Genomic DNA, 17,546 nt, shown 5'->3' on the forward strand with positions numbered 1-17,546 from the left:
GCGTAAGACAGGTGTGACAGGGGTCTTCACACTGGAGACAAGTGAACGTAGGTTCCTACCTGGTAATTGTACACATTTGATGTTGTAACTTCTCAGGATCTTCGAGATACGTCCTGACACTCCTGGATAGTACGGAATGTAGGCGGATGATATGCCGACTTGCTTCGGAGGTCTTGGGTTGGAAGTAAGTTCTTGTGCCTGTAACAAGCATCTGTTTAGTACATGGGATGGATAACCGCATCTGGTTAAGTCCGCCTTCACACGGGAGATCTCGTTACGTCTAATTGTGTCGGTGCTGGAATGGCTCCAGGCCCTGGAGAACAGGGTGCGGGCAGTGCTATTGAGATGGCTTGGAGCGTGGCCGGACCCGTAGTTGGTGAATTGACCGCACCACATGGGTTTGCGGTATACTGAGGTCTCTAGATGTGGGCCTACGCGATGCACTAGCACGTCCAGAAACGGGAGCGAACCGTCCACCTCTGATTCTACGGTAAACTTGATGAAATTGGATAGAGAGTTGAGGTATTCTAGTAGTACCGTTTCAGAACCACGTGGTATTATGGTAAAAATATCGTCGACATATCTACACCACGTTGTAATAGGTGTAGGTGGGTTCTGGTGTATCTGCTTCTCCAGATCTTCCATGGCGATGTTAGCTACTACGGAACTGACAGGGGCACCCATAGCAGTGCCATGTACTTGTTTGTAGAGTGAGTCTTCAAAGGTGAAGATGCTGCTAGAGAGGCATAGGTTGAGGGCGGTACAGATGTCATCAGTGGATAGTGACGTCCTGGATTGGAGGCTTAAGTCGCTCTCAAGGAGCCTTCTGGCGCAGTGCACGGCCTGTTGGACGGGAATCGAGGTGAATAAAGAAACCACGTCAAATGATGCCATGACAGAGTTATCAGGGATTGAAATGTCCTTAATGGTGTTAATGAATTCACTGCTGTTTTTAACGGTGTGAGATGTATTACCTATAAGAGGCGAGAGGAGGCTCGCGATGTGTTTGGACAGTTCATACGTTGGGGCACTGCAGCAAGACACTATAGGTCTGAGAGGAATACCCGGTTTATGGATCTTTGGTAATCCGTAGAATTGTGGTAGTTGGCAGCCAGTAGCACGCAGAAGATGGTGAGTCGCGGTCGGGATCTTCTTATCTTTAAGCCATGCGTGGACAAGTTTATTAACATTTGCTTCCAGACGTTTCAAGACTTTAACGGGAGGATCAGGTAGAGGTTCATATACGTTAGGATCGAGTAATAGGGCCAAGGCTTTCTCTCGGTAGGCTGATCGGTCCAGCACAACAGTCCGGCGCCCTTTATCCGCAGGAAGTACAACGATGGAGTTGTCTTTTCTTATAGATGACAGGGCGGCACGTTGGCGGTGGTTGAGGTTTGAGCACGTTTTTCGAGTGTTGCGGAGGACTGCGGCAGTCTTGAATCGGATCTCGTTGGCAGTTTCTTCGGGAAGGTTGGTAATACTGGCTTCTATGCCCATAGCGAGCTGTGTGATGGGAGGTTTCGATGGTATAACGGCGAATTTCATACCGTTTGATAAAACACAGCTGCTCGTTGGACAGTTGTTTGTTACTTAGATTCAAGACGAAAGAAGTCGTGTCGTCTGAACGAGTGTTCGTCTTTAAGGAGTTAGTTTCTATGCTCAAGTTTATGAACTTGCGCTGTTGGCGTAAACGGTAGGTATCCGAGGTCTGACTAGCCCGATGGCAGATGGTATGTATAAGGTTTGTAAATACAATAGGCGAGACCTTACCTTGTATATGTTGTAACAGTCTGGACTTGTTGTAGTCAGCGTTCCTGATTTCACGGTGGAGATGGGATATCCATAAATTTAACGTGCGCAGGCTGAAGTTAAAGCAGGCACGATCCATATGAGAGTTGTGGAACGGGGCTTTGTATCGGAACCCTTTAGGTATAATTCGATTGCTTTTGCATCTGTGGGCGAAGCGTAAATGTTGCCTGTAGCGAGCTATTGAGAGGAAGCACTTTTGCAACTGTGCACAATCGTTGTAGGTATTATGGCCATAAAGTGATCGAATAGTGACAAATGGGCCTGGAGTACTGGGGTCCATAGTTTAACAGATATTTATTTAAAGTATACCCAGTAAAATAAAATAAAATAAAATATTTCCAGAAGCTTTCGGAACTCGTGTCCCTTTCTCAACTGACAGAATTTTTGAATACATTACAAGCAAAGTGTGGCACGTTACTCATTCGTCATTGTTGTAGCACGGACGTGTGCTGCCTTGCGCCAGTGATCATCCATCAATAAAACGGTTGTCTCCAGGATTGGATGTATACGCATGCCTTTCTGGCGATTTAATGCCTTAGGGTTGTTCATTATGTTTAGTGACTCTAGCCATAGGCGGTGGCGAAAGTGTCGCGCGTGGTCCACTATCTCAAAGTCGCGCTTGGGGTCAAGATCGTGGTTGGTAGCCCAAAAATGTTCTGCAAGCGCGGACTGGTCAGTTTCGGCAAGCCGGATTGCTCTGTCGTGTTCCGTGAGGCGATCCTGGAGACGTCTCGATGTCTCACCTACGTAGCAACTGTTACAGGCCCTACAGGTGATACGGTACACTACATTGCTGCGTAAGACAGGTGTGACAGGGGTCTTCACACTGGAGACAAGTGAACGTAGGTTCCTACCTGGTAATTGTACACATTTGATGTTGTAACTTCTCAGGATCTTCGAGATACGTCCTGACACTCCTGGATAGTACGGAATGTAGGCGGATGATATGCCGACTTGCTTCGGAGGTCTTGGGTTGGAAGTAAGTTCTTGTGCCTGTAACAAGCATCTGTTTAGTACATGGGATGGATAACCGCATCTGGTTAAGTCCGCCTTCACACGGGAGATCTCGTTACGTCTAATTGTGTCGGTGCTGGAATGGCTCCAGGCCCTGGAGAACAGGGTGCGGGCAGTGCTATTGAGATGGCTTGGAGCGTGGCCGGACCCGTAGTTGGTGAATTGACCGCACCACATGGGTTTGCGGTATACTGAGGTCTCTAGATGTGGGCCTACGCGATGCACTAGCACGTCCAGAAACGGGAGCGAACCGTCCACCTCTGATTCTACGGTAAACTTGATGAAATTGGATAGAGAGTTGAGGTATTCTAGTAGTACCGTTTCAGAACCACGTGGTATTATGGTAAAAATATCGTCGACATATCTACACCACGTTGTAATAGGTGTAGGTGGGTTCTGGTGTATCTGCTTCTCCAGATCTTCCATGGCGATGTTAGCTACTACGGAACTGACAGGGGCACCCATAGCAGTGCCATGTACTTGTTTGTAGAGTGAGTCTTCAAAGGTGAAGATGCTGCTAGAGAGGCATAGGTTGAGGGCGGTACAGATGTCATCAGTGGATAGTGACATCCTGGATTGGAGGCTTAAGTCGCTCTCAAGGAGCCTTCTGGCGCAGTGCACGGCCTGTTGGACGGGAATCGAGGTGAATAAAGAAACCACGTCAAATGATGCCATGACAGAGTTATCAGGGATTGAAATGTCCTTAATGGTGTTAATGAATTCACTGCTGTTTTTAACGGTGTGAGATGTATTACCTATAAGAGGCGAGAGGAGGCTCGCGATGTGTTTGGACAGTTCATACGTTGGGGCACTGCAGCAAGACACTATAGGTCTGAGAGGAATACCCGGTTTATGGATCTTTGGTAATCCGTAGAATTGTGGTAGTTGGCAGCCAGTAGCACGCAGAAGATGGTGAGTCGCGGTCGGGATCTTCTTATCTTTAAGCCATGCGTGGACAAGTTTATTAACATTTGCTTCCAGACGTTTCAAGACTTTAACGGGAGGATCAGGTAGAGGTTCATATACGTTAGGATCGAGTAATAGGGCCAAGGCTTTCTCTCGGTAGGCTGATCGGTCCAGCACAACAGTCCGGCGCCCTTTATCCGCAGGAAGTACAACGATGGAGTTGTCTTTTCTTATAGATGACAGGGCGGCACGTTGGCGGTGGTTGAGGTTTGAGCACGTTTTTCGAGTGTTGCGGAGGACTGCGGCAGTCTTGAATCGGATCTCGTTGGCAGTTTCTTCGGGAAGGTTGGTAATACTGGCTTCTATGCCCATAGCGAGCTGTGTGATGGGAGGTTTCGATGGTATAACGGCGAATTTCATACCGTTTGATAAAACACTCAGCTGCTCGTTGGACAGTTGTTTGTTACTTAGATTCAAGACGAAAGAAGTCGTGTCGTCTGAACGAGTGTTCGTCTTTAAGGAGTTAGTTTCTATGCTCAAGTTTATGAACTTGCGCTGTTGGCGTAAACGGTAGGTATCCGAGGTCTGACTAGCCCGATGGCAGATGGTATGTATAAGGTTTGTAAATACAATAGGCGAGACCTTACCTTGTATATGTTGTAACAGTCTGGACTTGTTGTAGTCAGCGTTCCTGATTTCACGGTGGAGATGGGATATCCATAAATTTAACGTGCGCAGGCTGAAGTTAAAGCAGGCACGATCCATATGAGAGTTGTGGAACGGGGCTTTGTATCGGAACCCTTTAGGTATAATTCGATTGCTTTTGCATCTGTGGGCGAAGCGTAAATGTTGCCTGTAGCGAGCTATTGAGAGGAAGCACTTTTGCAACTGTGCACAATCGTTGTAGGTATTATGGCCATAAAGTGATCGAATAGTGACAAATGGGCCTGGAGTACTGGGGTCCATAGTTTAACAGATATTTATTTAAAGTATACCCAGTAAAATAAAATAAAATAAAATATTTCCAGAAGCTTTCGGAACTCGTGTCCCTTTCTCAACTGACAGAATTTTTGAATACATTACAAGCAAAGTGTGGCACGTTACTCATTCGTCATTGTTGTAGCACGGACGTGTGCTGCCTTGCGCCAGTGATCATCCATCAATAAAACGGTTGTCTCCAGGATTGGATGTATACGCATGCCTTTCTGGCGATTTAATGCCTTAGGGTTGTTCATTATGTTTAGTGACTCTAGCCATAGGCGGTGGCGAAAGTGTCGCGCGTGGTCCACTATCTCAAAGTCGCGCTTGGGGTCAAGATCGTGGTTGGTAGCCCAAAAATGTTCTGCAAGCGCGGACTGGTCAGTTTCGGCAAGCCGGATTGCTCTGTCGTGTTCCGTGAGGCGATCCTGGAGACGTCTCGATGTCTCACCTACGTAGCAACTGTTACAGGCCCTACAGGTGATACGGTACACTACATTGCTGCGTAAGACAGGTGTGACAGGGGTCTTCACACTGGAGACAAGTGAACGTAGGTTCCTACCTGGTAATTGTACACATTTGATGTTGTAACTTCTCAGGATCTTCGAGATACGTCCTGACACTCCTGGATAGTACGGAATGTAGGCGGATGATATGCCGACTTGCTTCGGAGGTCTTGGGTTGGAAGTAAGTTCTTGTGCCTGTAACAAGCATCTGTTTAGTACATGGGATGGATAACCGCATCTGGTTAAGTCCGCCTTCACACGGGAGATCTCGTTACGTCTAATTGTGTCGGTGCTGGAATGGCTCCAGGCCCTGGAGAACAGGGTGCGGGCAGTGCTATTGAGATGGCTTGGAGCGTGGCCGACAGATGCAAAAGCAATCGAATTATACCTAAAGGGTTCCGATACAAAGCCCCGTTCCACAACTCTCATATGGATCGTGCCTGCTTTAACTTCAGCCTGCGCACGTTAAATTTATGGATATCCCATCTCCACCGTGAAATCAGGAACGCTGACTACAACAAGTCCAGACTGTTACAACATATACAAGGTAAGGTCTCGCCTATTGTATTTACAAACCTTATACATACCATCTGCCATCGGGCTAGTCAGACCTCGGATACCTACCGTTTACGCCAACAGCGCAAGTTCATAAACTTGAGCATAGAAACTAACTCCTTAAAGACGAACACTCGTTCAGACGACACGACTTCTTTCGTCTTGAATCTAAGTAACAAACAACTGTCCAACGAGCAGCTGAGTGTTTTATCAAACGGTATGAAATTCGCCGTTATACCATCGAAACCTCCCATCACACAGCTCGCTATGGGCATAGAAGCCAGTATTACCAACCTTCCCGAAGAAACTGCCAACGAGATCCGATTCAAGACTGCCGCAGTCCTCCGCAACACTCGAAAAACGTGCTCAAACCTCAACCACCGCCAACGTGCCGCCCTGTCATCTATAAGAAAAGACAACTCCATCGTTGTACTTCCTGCGGATAAAGGGCGCCGGACTGTTGTGCTGGACCGATCAGCCTACCGAGAGAAAGCCTTGGCCCTATTACTCGATCCTAACGTATATGAACCTCTACCTGATCCTCCCGTTAAAGTCTTGAAACGTCTGGAAGCAAATGTTAATAAACTTGTCCACGCATGGCTTAAAGATAAGAAGATCCCGACCGCGACTCACCATCTTCTGCGTGCTACTGGCTGCCAACTACCACAATTCTACGGATTACCAAAGATCCATAAACCGGGTATTCCTCTCAGACCTATAGTGTCTTGCTGCAGTGCCCCAACGTATGAACTGTCCAAACACATCGCGAGCCTCCTCTCGCCTCTTATAGGTAATACATCTCACACCGTTAAAAACAGCAGTGAATTCATTAACACCATTAAGGACATTTCAATCCCTGATAACTCTGTCATGGCATCATTTGACGTGGTTTCTTTATTCACCTCGATTCCCGTCCAACAGGCCGTGCACTGCGCCAGAAGGCTCCTTGAGAGCGACTTAAGCCTCCAATCCAGGACGTCACTATCCACTGATGACATCTGTACCGCCCTCAACCTATGCCTCTCTAGCAGCATCTTCACCTTTGAAGACTCACTCTACAAACAAGTACATGGCACTGCTATGGGTGCCCCTGTCAGTTCCGTAGTAGCTAACATCGCCATGGAAGATCTGGAGAAGCAGATACACCAGAACCCACCTACACCTATTACAACGTGGTGTAGATATGTCGACGATATTTTTACCATAATACCACGTGGTTCTGAAACGGTACTACTAGAATACCTCAACTCTCTATCCAATTTCATCAAGTTTACCGTAGAATCAGAGGTGGACGGTTCGCTCCCGTTTCTGGACGTGCTAGTGCATCGCGTAGGCCCACATCTAGAGACCTCAGTATACCGCAAACCCATGTGGTGCGGTCAATTCACCAACTACGGGTCCGGCCACGCTCCAAGCCATCTCAATAGCACTGCCCGCACCCTGTTCTCCAGGGCCTGGAGCCATTCCAGCACCGACACAATTAGACGTAACGAGATCTCCCGTGTGAAGGCGGACTTAACCAGATGCGGTTATCCATCCCATGTACTAAACAGATGCTTGTTACAGGCACAAGAACTTACTTCCAACCCAAGACCTCCGAAGCAAGTCGGCATATCATCCGCCTACATTCCGTACTATCCAGGAGTGTCAGGACGTATCTCGAAGATCCTGAGAAGTTACAACATCAAATGTGTACAATTACCAGGTAGGAACCTACGTTCACTTGTCTCCAGTGTGAAGACCCCTGTCACACCTGTCTTACGCAGCAATGTAGTGTACCGTATCACCTGTAGGGCCTGTAACAGTTGCTACGTAGGTGAGACATCGAGACGTCTCCAGGATCGCCTCACGGAACACGACAGAGCAATCCGGCTTGCCGAAACTGACCAGTCCGCGCTTGCAGAACATTTTTGGGCTACCAACCACGATCTTGACCCCAAGCGCGACTTTGAGATAGTGGACCACGCGCGACACTTTCGCCACCGCCTATGGCTAGAGTCACTAAACATAATGAACAACCCTAAGGCATTAAATCGCCAGAAAGGCATGCGTATACATCCAATCCTGGAGACAACCGTTTTATTGATGGATGATCACTGGCGCAAGGCAGCACACGTCCGTGCTACAACAATGACGAATGAGTAACGTGCCACACTTTGCTTGTAATGTATTCAAAAATTCTGTCAGTTGAGAAAGGGACACGAGTTCCGAAAGCTTCTGGAAATATTTTATTTTATTTTATTTTACTGGGTATACTTTAAATAAATATCTGTTAAACTATGGACCCCAGTACTCCAGGCCCATTTGTCACTATTCGATCACTTTATGGCCATAATACCTACAACGATTGTGCACAGTTGCAAAAGTGCTTCCTCTCAATAGCTCGCTACAGGCAACATTTACGCTTCGCCCACAGATGCAAAAGCAATCGAATTATACCTAAAGGGTTCCGATACAAAGCCCCGTTCCACAACTCTCATATGGATCGTGCCTGCTTTAACTTCAGCCTGCGCACGTTAAATTTATGGATATCCCATCTCCACCGTGAAATCAGGAACGCTGACTACAACAAGTCCAGACTGTTACAACATATACAAGGTAAGGTCTCGCCTATTGTATTTACAAACCTTATACATACCATCTGCCATCGGGCTAGTCAGACCTCGGATACCTACCGTTTACGCCAACAGCGCAAGTTCATAAACTTGAGCATAGAAACTAACTCCTTAAAGACGAACACTCGTTCAGACGACACGACTTCTTTCGTCTTGAATCTAAGTAACAAACAACTGTCCAACGAGCAGCTGAGTGTTTTATCAAACGGTATGAAATTCGCCGTTATACCATCGAAACCTCCCATCACACAGCTCGCTATGGGCATAGAAGCCAGTATTACCAACCTTCCCGAAGAAACTGCCAACGAGATCCGATTCAAGACTGCCGCAGTCCTCCGCAACACTCGAAAAACGTGCTCAAACCTCAACCACCGCCAACGTGCCGCCCTGTCATCTATAAGAAAAGACAACTCCATCGTTGTACTTCCTGCGGATAAAGGGCGCCGGACTGTTGTGCTGGACCGATCAGCCTACCGAGAGAAAGCCTTGGCCCTATTACTCGATCCTAACGTATATGAACCTCTACCTGATCCTCCCGTTAAAGTCTTGAAACGTCTGGAAGCAAATGTTAATAAACTTGTCCACGCATGGCTTAAAGATAAGAAGATCCCGACCGCGACTCACCATCTTCTGCGTGCTACTGGCTGCCAACTACCACAATTCTACGGATTACCAAAGATCCATAAACCGGGTATTCCTCTCAGACCTATAGTGTCTTGCTGCAGTGCCCCAACGTATGAACTGTCCAAACACATCGCGAGCCTCCTCTCGCCTCTTATAGGTAATACATCTCACACCGTTAAAAACAGCAGTGAATTCATTAACACCATTAAGGACATTTCAATCCCTGATAACTCTGTCATGGCATCATTTGACGTGGTTTCTTTATTCACCTCGATTCCCGTCCAACAGGCCGTGCACTGCGCCAGAAGGCTCCTTGAGAGCGACTTAAGCCTCCAATCCAGGACGTCACTATCCACTGATGACATCTGTACCGCCCTCAACCTATGCCTCTCTAGCAGCATCTTCACCTTTGAAGACTCACTCTACAAACAAGTACATGGCACTGCTATGGGTGCCCCTGTCAGTTCCGTAGTAGCTAACATCGCCATGGAAGATCTGGAGAAGCAGATACACCAGAACCCACCTACACCTATTACAACGTGGTGTAGATATGTCGACGATATTTTTACCATAATACCACGTGGTTCTGAAACGGTACTACTAGAATACCTCAACTCTCTATCCAATTTCATCAAGTTTACCGTAGAATCAGAGGTGGACGGTTCGCTCCCGTTTCTGGACGTGCTAGTGCATCGCGTAGGCCCACATCTAGAGACCTCAGTATACCGCAAACCCATGTGGTGCGGTCAATTCACCAACTACGGGTCCGGCCACGCTCCAAGCCATCTCAATAGCACTGCCCGCACCCTGTTCTCCAGGGCCTGGAGCCATTCCAGCACCGACACAATTAGACGTAACGAGATCTCCCGTGTGAAGGCGGACTTAACCAGATGCGGTTATCCATCCCATGTACTAAACAGATGCTTGTTACAGGCACAAGAACTTACTTCCAACCCAAGACCTCCGAAGCAAGTCGGCATATCATCCGCCTACATTCCGTACTATCCAGGAGTGTCAGGACGTATCTCGAAGATCCTGAGAAGTTACAACATCAAATGTGTACAATTACCAGGTAGGAACCTACGTTCACTTGTCTCCAGTGTGAAGACCCCTGTCACACCTGTCTTACGCAGCAATGTAGTGTACCGTATCACCTGTAGGGCCTGTAACAGTTGCTACGTAGGTGAGACATCGAGACGTCTCCAGGATCGCCTCACGGAACACGACAGAGCAATCCGGCTTGCCGAAACTGACCAGTCCGCGCTTGCAGAACATTTTTGGGCTACCAACCACGATCTTGACCCCAAGCGCGACTTTGAGATAGTGGACCACGCGCGACACTTTCGCCACCGCCTATGGCTAGAGTCACTAAACATAATGAACAACCCTAAGGCATTAAATCGCCAGAAAGGCATGCGTATACATCCAATCCTGGAGACAACCGTTTTATTGATGGATGATCACTGGCGCAAGGCAGCACACGTCCGTGCTACAACAATGACGAATGAGTAACGTGCCACACTTTGCTTGTAATGTATTCAAAAATTCTGTCAGTTGAGAAAGGGACACGAGTTCCGAAAGCTTCTGGAAATATTTTATTTTATTTTATTTTACTGGGTATACTTTAAATAAATATCTGAGATACCAGTTCTCATTTTTCTATAAGAAAATACCTAAAACTTTCTTCGTACTGAATCCACTCTATACATGAACTTCAATTTCAGGATGATGTCAAAGTATTACGGTACTGTCACTAGGTTAAAAGTTTACTTTGCTGTGAAAGAATTGAAATTTTTGATAAAATTTATTCATTGAGGAATTATAGTTTCACCTTACTGTCTACATCAACAGTCAAAATTGGAGAATATGGAGCACTGAAAATTCGCATGTATTTTTGTGCCCCCCCTCCCCATTACATGACAAAAAAAAAATCAGTGTTTGGTGTGGCATATCCCAAAGATAGATAGTTGGGCCCACATTTTTTAAACAAACTGTCATCTCTGTTGTTTACCAAGGTCATCATAGTACACTTTATTTCATTGCTAGAGAAAAATGAAAGAAAGATCTGGCTCCAGCAGGATAGGACAAGCTGCCAATTTGCATGTTCAACCACTGAAATGTTGCAAGAGTTTTTTTGGGTGGATTGCATCATATAACAAGGCCTTAGGCACCTAGGTCTACTGATTTGATATCCCCAGAGTTCTTAAAGCAAAAAGCTTACAAGAGCAACCCATGAAGCTTTCAGCTACTCTTTGCAACCATTGAAAGTACAGTCAGGAGTGTATCAATGCAAACTCTTTGTTATGTCGCTCAACATAATTAGAAGAGTGAATTTATGGAGGACACTTCCAGTGTTGTTTAGAACTATTATTTGTTAAGTATTCTGATAATAAGTTGTATTTTCCTTTGATCATTTTTGGGTTTACTTTTAAAATTAACAATACCCTGTACAATATTTTATTTTCTAGTTCACTTCAGGTATCGACACAAGAAAAACAACTGCCTTTTCCAAACTTTAAGTAAAGAAGATATATATGATGGCCCTGCTTTGATTCTTAAGACTCCATCTAAAAATAATGTGTTTGTGAAAGAGATCAAAGAAGAGGAAAGTGGTAACTCTCCTTTTCATTCAAAAAAACATGATCGCATAACGAGTGCTAAAAAATTGAAACTGATAGAAGATGAATTGTTCTTTCAATACTTATGAGACATAACGTTCAGGGCAGCCATACTTCAAAATAATAATTCCATATTGTATTCTTTGATATATAATGATTTTAATTTTATTATATTATCTTTACAGTGGTATATTAAAATATTATCGATGTGAAGGGTTGTTAAATTATGAATGAATTATTCTTATTTTTTTGAATTTGTGTTCCTTTCTCATTTTAATTGTTCAGAAGTAAATTGCTTTTATGAAGTATAGTCAATTTTTGTGCAGTAAAAAAGTATGCTTATTAGGTATTCCTTGAGCAGCATGATGCATAAACTATATTGTATGAAGATAATAAAGCATTTGAAACCTACATTGGTATTATTGTTTATTTCCGAATTGGAAATATGTACATAATGAGGGTCAAACGTTCTGTAGTATTTTTTTACCACTTCTTCAGTGACAACTGTCTCTACAATATCATCATCACAAAAGATCACTTCAGTCACTCAAGAAGTGGAAAGAAAATACCACGAAATGCTCGACCCATTTGGTACATATTTCCAGTTCAGCAATAAACATAATAATAACATTGTAGGTTTTAAATTCTTTATTATCTTCAAAAGCATGTTTATTTTATTATTACCCTATTCTGAAATATAAGTAACAATACTGTTATTTATATTTTAATCATTATTAAGTAATGCAAAAGAGTCAAAGCAGATAGTTATATTTCAATAACTTGATGTAGAGTTACTTTTCTGTATAAACATCTGATATTAATGTTCTACTAAATAATTTGCTACAATTCTGTAAGTTTAGTCATTACAAATTGATTTCTACTTTCTTAAATTTCTTTAATATGAAAATTATAGTCATTACAGAATTGATTGAAATATGTCAAAATTTGATTGTATTATTCTCATTGAACACTATTAGCATTGGTGTTCATTGAGAATAATATGATCAGTTTTTCAATGAATTTAAGGTATTCGTTGAGGGACATGATTTTGGGTGACCTGTGTTGTTCGAAGATAATAAAGCACCCAAAAACCTACATTGTTATTTATGTTTCTTTCCAAATTGGAAATGTGTACATAATGGAGTCAAATGTTTTGTGATATTTTGTAGCCACTTCTTCAGTTGGCGCTGTCTTTTCAATATCACCATCACAAAAGATCATTTTGGTCACAAGAATAATTATTACCCTTATCACAGATTCTTAGTAATGATGCAAATTTTGGAGAACTTCACTATTTGAGATGCATAAATTTATATAGTCATGTCCGATCATCATAATAACAAGAACATAATGCATCGGCAAAATGAGGCCTAGGAAGCCTTTATGCCAAAACCCTCAACTATAACAACAGCAGAAAGCCAAAAGAATCCATTAGAGACAATCAGACCCCAAGGATCGGTTCTTGAACCACTGTTGTTTTGGCCTGGGTGCCAAGCGATTTCTCTGTGTTCTAACTGTGATTTCCTAAAAGCGATCTATAGTTCTTTTATGTTCCTCTCATTAAGCAATATATTTATTTAATAACAGCTCTTGTTACAAAAGTGCTTGTACAGGGCAAGAAAGGAAAGCCACCTTTCTTTTTCTGATAGTTCTAATACTAACCCCTACTACTTTATGCTTTGTCACACTAGGCACTGTTCCTGCTTCCTTGCGGCGGGGCCAGTAACCTGGGTGATAAAAACAAACCCTCAGGGCTAAAAAGAGCCATTGTGGATGTAAGCAGTTATCCACCTTTAGAGCCCTCGAGGCCAAGATCAGAAATTCCTGACATCGACCATGACTCCAAGCGTCCGAAGCGACTATGGACAGAAAATCAGAATAAAGATGTGCCAGAATTTCATATAATGCACTCACTATCCATGCAACCTGTTGGCAAACTGGTGCTTTTTCTAATACAGAAATGTTTAGAATCGGTTTGTGAATCTCTTAAAATGGTTAAATGTCTCCAATCTAAAGACCTTCTAATTGAAACTTTTAAGGCAACTCAATCAGAGAAGTTGTTAAAATTAACATTATTTAACAGTATTCCAGTGTCAGTTACACCCCATAACACTCTGAACACCTCAAAAGGCATTATCAGCGAATGCAACTTAATACCCGTCTCTGAAGAAGAGATAATACAAGAGCTCAGGGAACGAGAAGTGACTCATGCACAGAGAATAATGACCAAAAAAGATGGCAAATTACTACAACCAGGTCCATCATTTTGACATTTAGTACTCCAACTCTTCCATCTTCTGTTAAAGCAAGTTATTTAAACTGCAAGATTCAACCCTACATCCCAAATCCCATTCGCTGCTTTAAAGTTCCAGAAGTATGACCATTCTCAAATGGCATGCCTTGGCAATGCCGTGTGTTCTATTTGTGGCTCTAAAGAGAACTCCAAGGAGTCTACAGCTTCCACTCCTACTTTCCCAAACTGTAAAGAAAGCCATCCTGCATTTTCTAAAGCATGTGACCTTTGGAAAACAGGCAAAAAAATCCAGAAATATAAAGTTGAGCATAAAGTTGCATACCCCGAAACAGGGAAGCAAATACTGTTAACCAGTGCTTTTTTTGTAAAAAAAATAGGTGCCGGTACTCATTCTTTGCTATCAAGAAAAATTCCGTGCCGACACGGCTGGCATGCAGTTGGTGTCAGCCATGTCAGCTGCTTCCGTCTGTTAAGGATCACGTGACACTGGGCGGAGTCAGCACCCGTCAATCACGGCCATATCGCTAGCAGTTGTTATGCTATATCCGATACTGAATCTCGACCATTAATTTTATTAACACACATTTTATTAAGCATAAATTTATTATACAAGTATATTAAAAATAAGTCAAAGGTGAGTCTTATTTAATAAATAAAAAATAATAAGTAAAATAATAAGTAAAAATAATTTCATAATGAAGTTTTGGTCGAGATTCAGAAACGGGTACCCCTTCCAGACTGCTAGCGATAAGGTCGTGATTGACGAGTGCTGACTCCGCCCATTGTCACATGATCTCCTTAATAGATGGAAGCAGCTGGCATGGCTGACACTCACTGCATGCCAGGCGTGTCACCCGTGCTGGCACGCTGTAAAAAAAGGTGCCGGTACGCAGTACTGTCACAAAAAAAGCCCTGCTGTTAACCATGCCTAGCAGATCATACGCATCGGTCACTAAAAACAGCTGGTCAGCTGAAACTCAAACAGATGTCTCCGTAGAACCAAACATTTCCTTTGCCAACTGGGCCAAAACTGTGCTAACGTGCAATAAGAAATCTACAATCAAAAACCAGCAACACACTAATCAGTATCCCAACTGATGTTATCTCAACCTCGCCAAAAACAACAAAATCTGTTAGTGTTGAAAGCCAGAAGAAAGTGAAACCACACTATAGGAACATGGAAATGGAGGTTCAGTCAGAGGACAACACAGCACTATAATTACTAAATTACATGCCAATAATACCATGGACTCAGGATGCCCAACCTTTCCCAGAAATGAAAAAACTAAGCAGACAGAAGCCTTCTCAGAAAAAACAGATCTTCCTCAAATAAACAACCAATGAACAAATTCCTACAATGGAACTGCAGAGGATTACGCAGTAATACAGATCGCCCAAATGATTTACTTATATAAACTAATGCATTAGACATATATAGCAAAATCTTTCTATATTTCCAGCTCTTATGTGACCTTTCAATGCATTAAAGCTAATGAACGTATTAAATTGAATTTTTCAACTAGTCGCTCAATTCCATATAACCAACTCTTTACTCTCGCTGAACTCAAAGAATCCCTGAGCAAATCTCCATCTAGTGCAGCAGGACCAGACAGCATTCACTACAGAAGCATCTATGTGAACCCGATCTATGCATATTATTGCTCTTTTACAACCAGATCTTTTCAGAAAATACGTTCCCTCTCTCTCTTGGCGTCATTCCTATATTTGCACTATACCAAAACCCGCCAAAGATCCTTCTCAAATTCAGAATTATAGACCGTTATCATTGACAAGCTGTTTGGGCAAAATATTTGAAAGGATTTTGCATAAGAAGCTCAACTGGATTCTAGACTCCCAAAATCTGCTTTCTAATCGCTAATATGGCTTCCAGATAAACATCTACCCCGGGGGTTCACATCTGGTGAGTATGGGCTTGGCACACCCATTCTTCTCTTTCTTGGTGATTCCCTTCTACTTTTGACTCTCTCTCTCTCTCTCTCTCTCTCTCTCTCTCTCTTGGGAACTTTTTTTTTCCTGGTGCAGCATAAACCTCAGGCTTCCTTGCATCATGTGGATATTAATAATAATAATAATAATAACAATAAAAAACAGGCGCCTCCGTAGCCAGGTGGGCAGGAGCAGCAGTGCGTAGCACACGCTTCTTGATTAGACTGCCGTTCGAGCCCGTGACCAAATATGGAGGATGCGGAAAGGTCAGGGAATGACCACCGCATATCCCCGGAGCAATATGGCCTTAGTTGCTAATGCTCCTAAAAACCAAACAACAAACGAAATATCCGTAAAAACAGGTCCATCGATTTACTTGTAAAAACTGAATCCAACATTCGTAACACCTTCGTCAGCAGACAACATCTAGTAAAAAAATATGTGGAGGCTCTAAAGTCTCGAAAATCTTTATTAGATAGTTGGACAGACAACATCTAGTGATGGTCAACCAGGATATTCATAATGCATTTGACAACACATGGCATCATGGTATCATTAAAGATATGCATCAGTTAGGACGGAGAGGCTACCTCTAATAATTCAGAACTTCTTAAAATTACGAACATTTCAAGTCTGATATCGAAACATGCCGTCAGCATCTCACATTCAAGAAGAGAGTGTCCCACAGGGTTCCATATTGAGTCCAACCCTATTTGCAATTAGGGTCAACAATATATATTGGAAGATCTTCCAAAAATGATTGAAGTATACATGTATGGTGACGACTTCGCCATATCCTGCCAATTGCAAAGTATGAATACTATCGAAAGACGGCTACAAATTCAACCCTGGACCTTATGCAATAGATACCATCTCACTGAACAGAAATCCACTACCACTCATTTCTGGAAAATTTGGTCAATTCATCCTGATCCAGAGCTAAAGATAAATAACGTGCCAGTTCCTCTTACTGACATTGTCCAATTTCTTGGCCTCATACTAGATAGGAAACTGAACTTTCAAGCACATGTGGCCTATCTTCGAACTTTGTTTGAAGAAGTTGAATATCCTCAGTGTGTGTCGTGGGACACTGATCGACATACCCTTGTCCATCTTTATAGAGCTCTCATCAAGTCCCACTTGGACGATGGTTCTCCACTGTATGACTACAAGAAAAAGCACTTTAGAGCGATTAAACATGATCCAGCACAATGCTCTAAGAGTTGCTCTAGGAGCTTTCAGAACCTTCCCAGTTCAGAGTCTTTACATCGAAGGCCCACGAACCTCCATTACATCTTTGCAGAAAAACATTACTTCTGTTGTATGGCGCTAAAATCCACAGTCTTCTCTCTCACCCTAGTTGGAGATGTCTATACAAAACCAAATGTAAGTTATTTTACGAATAGTAAACTAAATGAAAACCAACCTGTTCCACTTAGATTTAAGGAACTGACTCAATCATGGATTATAGAAATCGGTAATACATTTCAGGACATGACACCACCAGATGCACCGGGACAAATATCTCTGCGATATATGATGATTATTTTCAACATTCAACTTTACTACAACAACAACAGCAGTAGGGAAAGAACACCATATCACCCTCTAATACCTACAGTTACATGCAGCTTACGCTCGTCTCATTTACAGGTCTGTGAAATCTATACTGATGGATCAAAAACAGATTCAAGTAGGTGCTGCAGTAATATTCCTGTCA

At 43.3% G+C, this 17,546-nt stretch overlaps 1 protein-coding gene across 1 annotated transcript in view; it reads left to right on the plus strand.

Moving 5' to 3' along the window:
- Positions 1 to 11,714, plus strand: part of LOC150077546 (leucine-rich repeat-containing protein 42-like) — a 106,764-nt gene extending 95,050 nt beyond the window's left edge. Inside the window, exon 5 of the mRNA XM_090385938.1 lies at positions 11,476 to 11,714. Coding sequence (XP_090242064.1) covers positions 11,476 to 11,714 — 239 coding nt within the window. The remainder of the gene's footprint in view (positions 1 to 11,475) is intronic.
- Positions 11,715 to 17,546: the final 5,832 nt, after the last annotated feature.

The sequence above is a fragment of the Mastigoproctus giganteus genome, chromosome 12 (assembly GCF_048544385.1).
Source record: "Mastigoproctus giganteus isolate SK-2022 chromosome 12, ASM4854438v1, whole genome shotgun sequence".
Classification (NCBI taxonomy): domain Eukaryota; kingdom Metazoa; phylum Arthropoda; class Arachnida; order Uropygi; family Thelyphonidae; genus Mastigoproctus; species Mastigoproctus giganteus.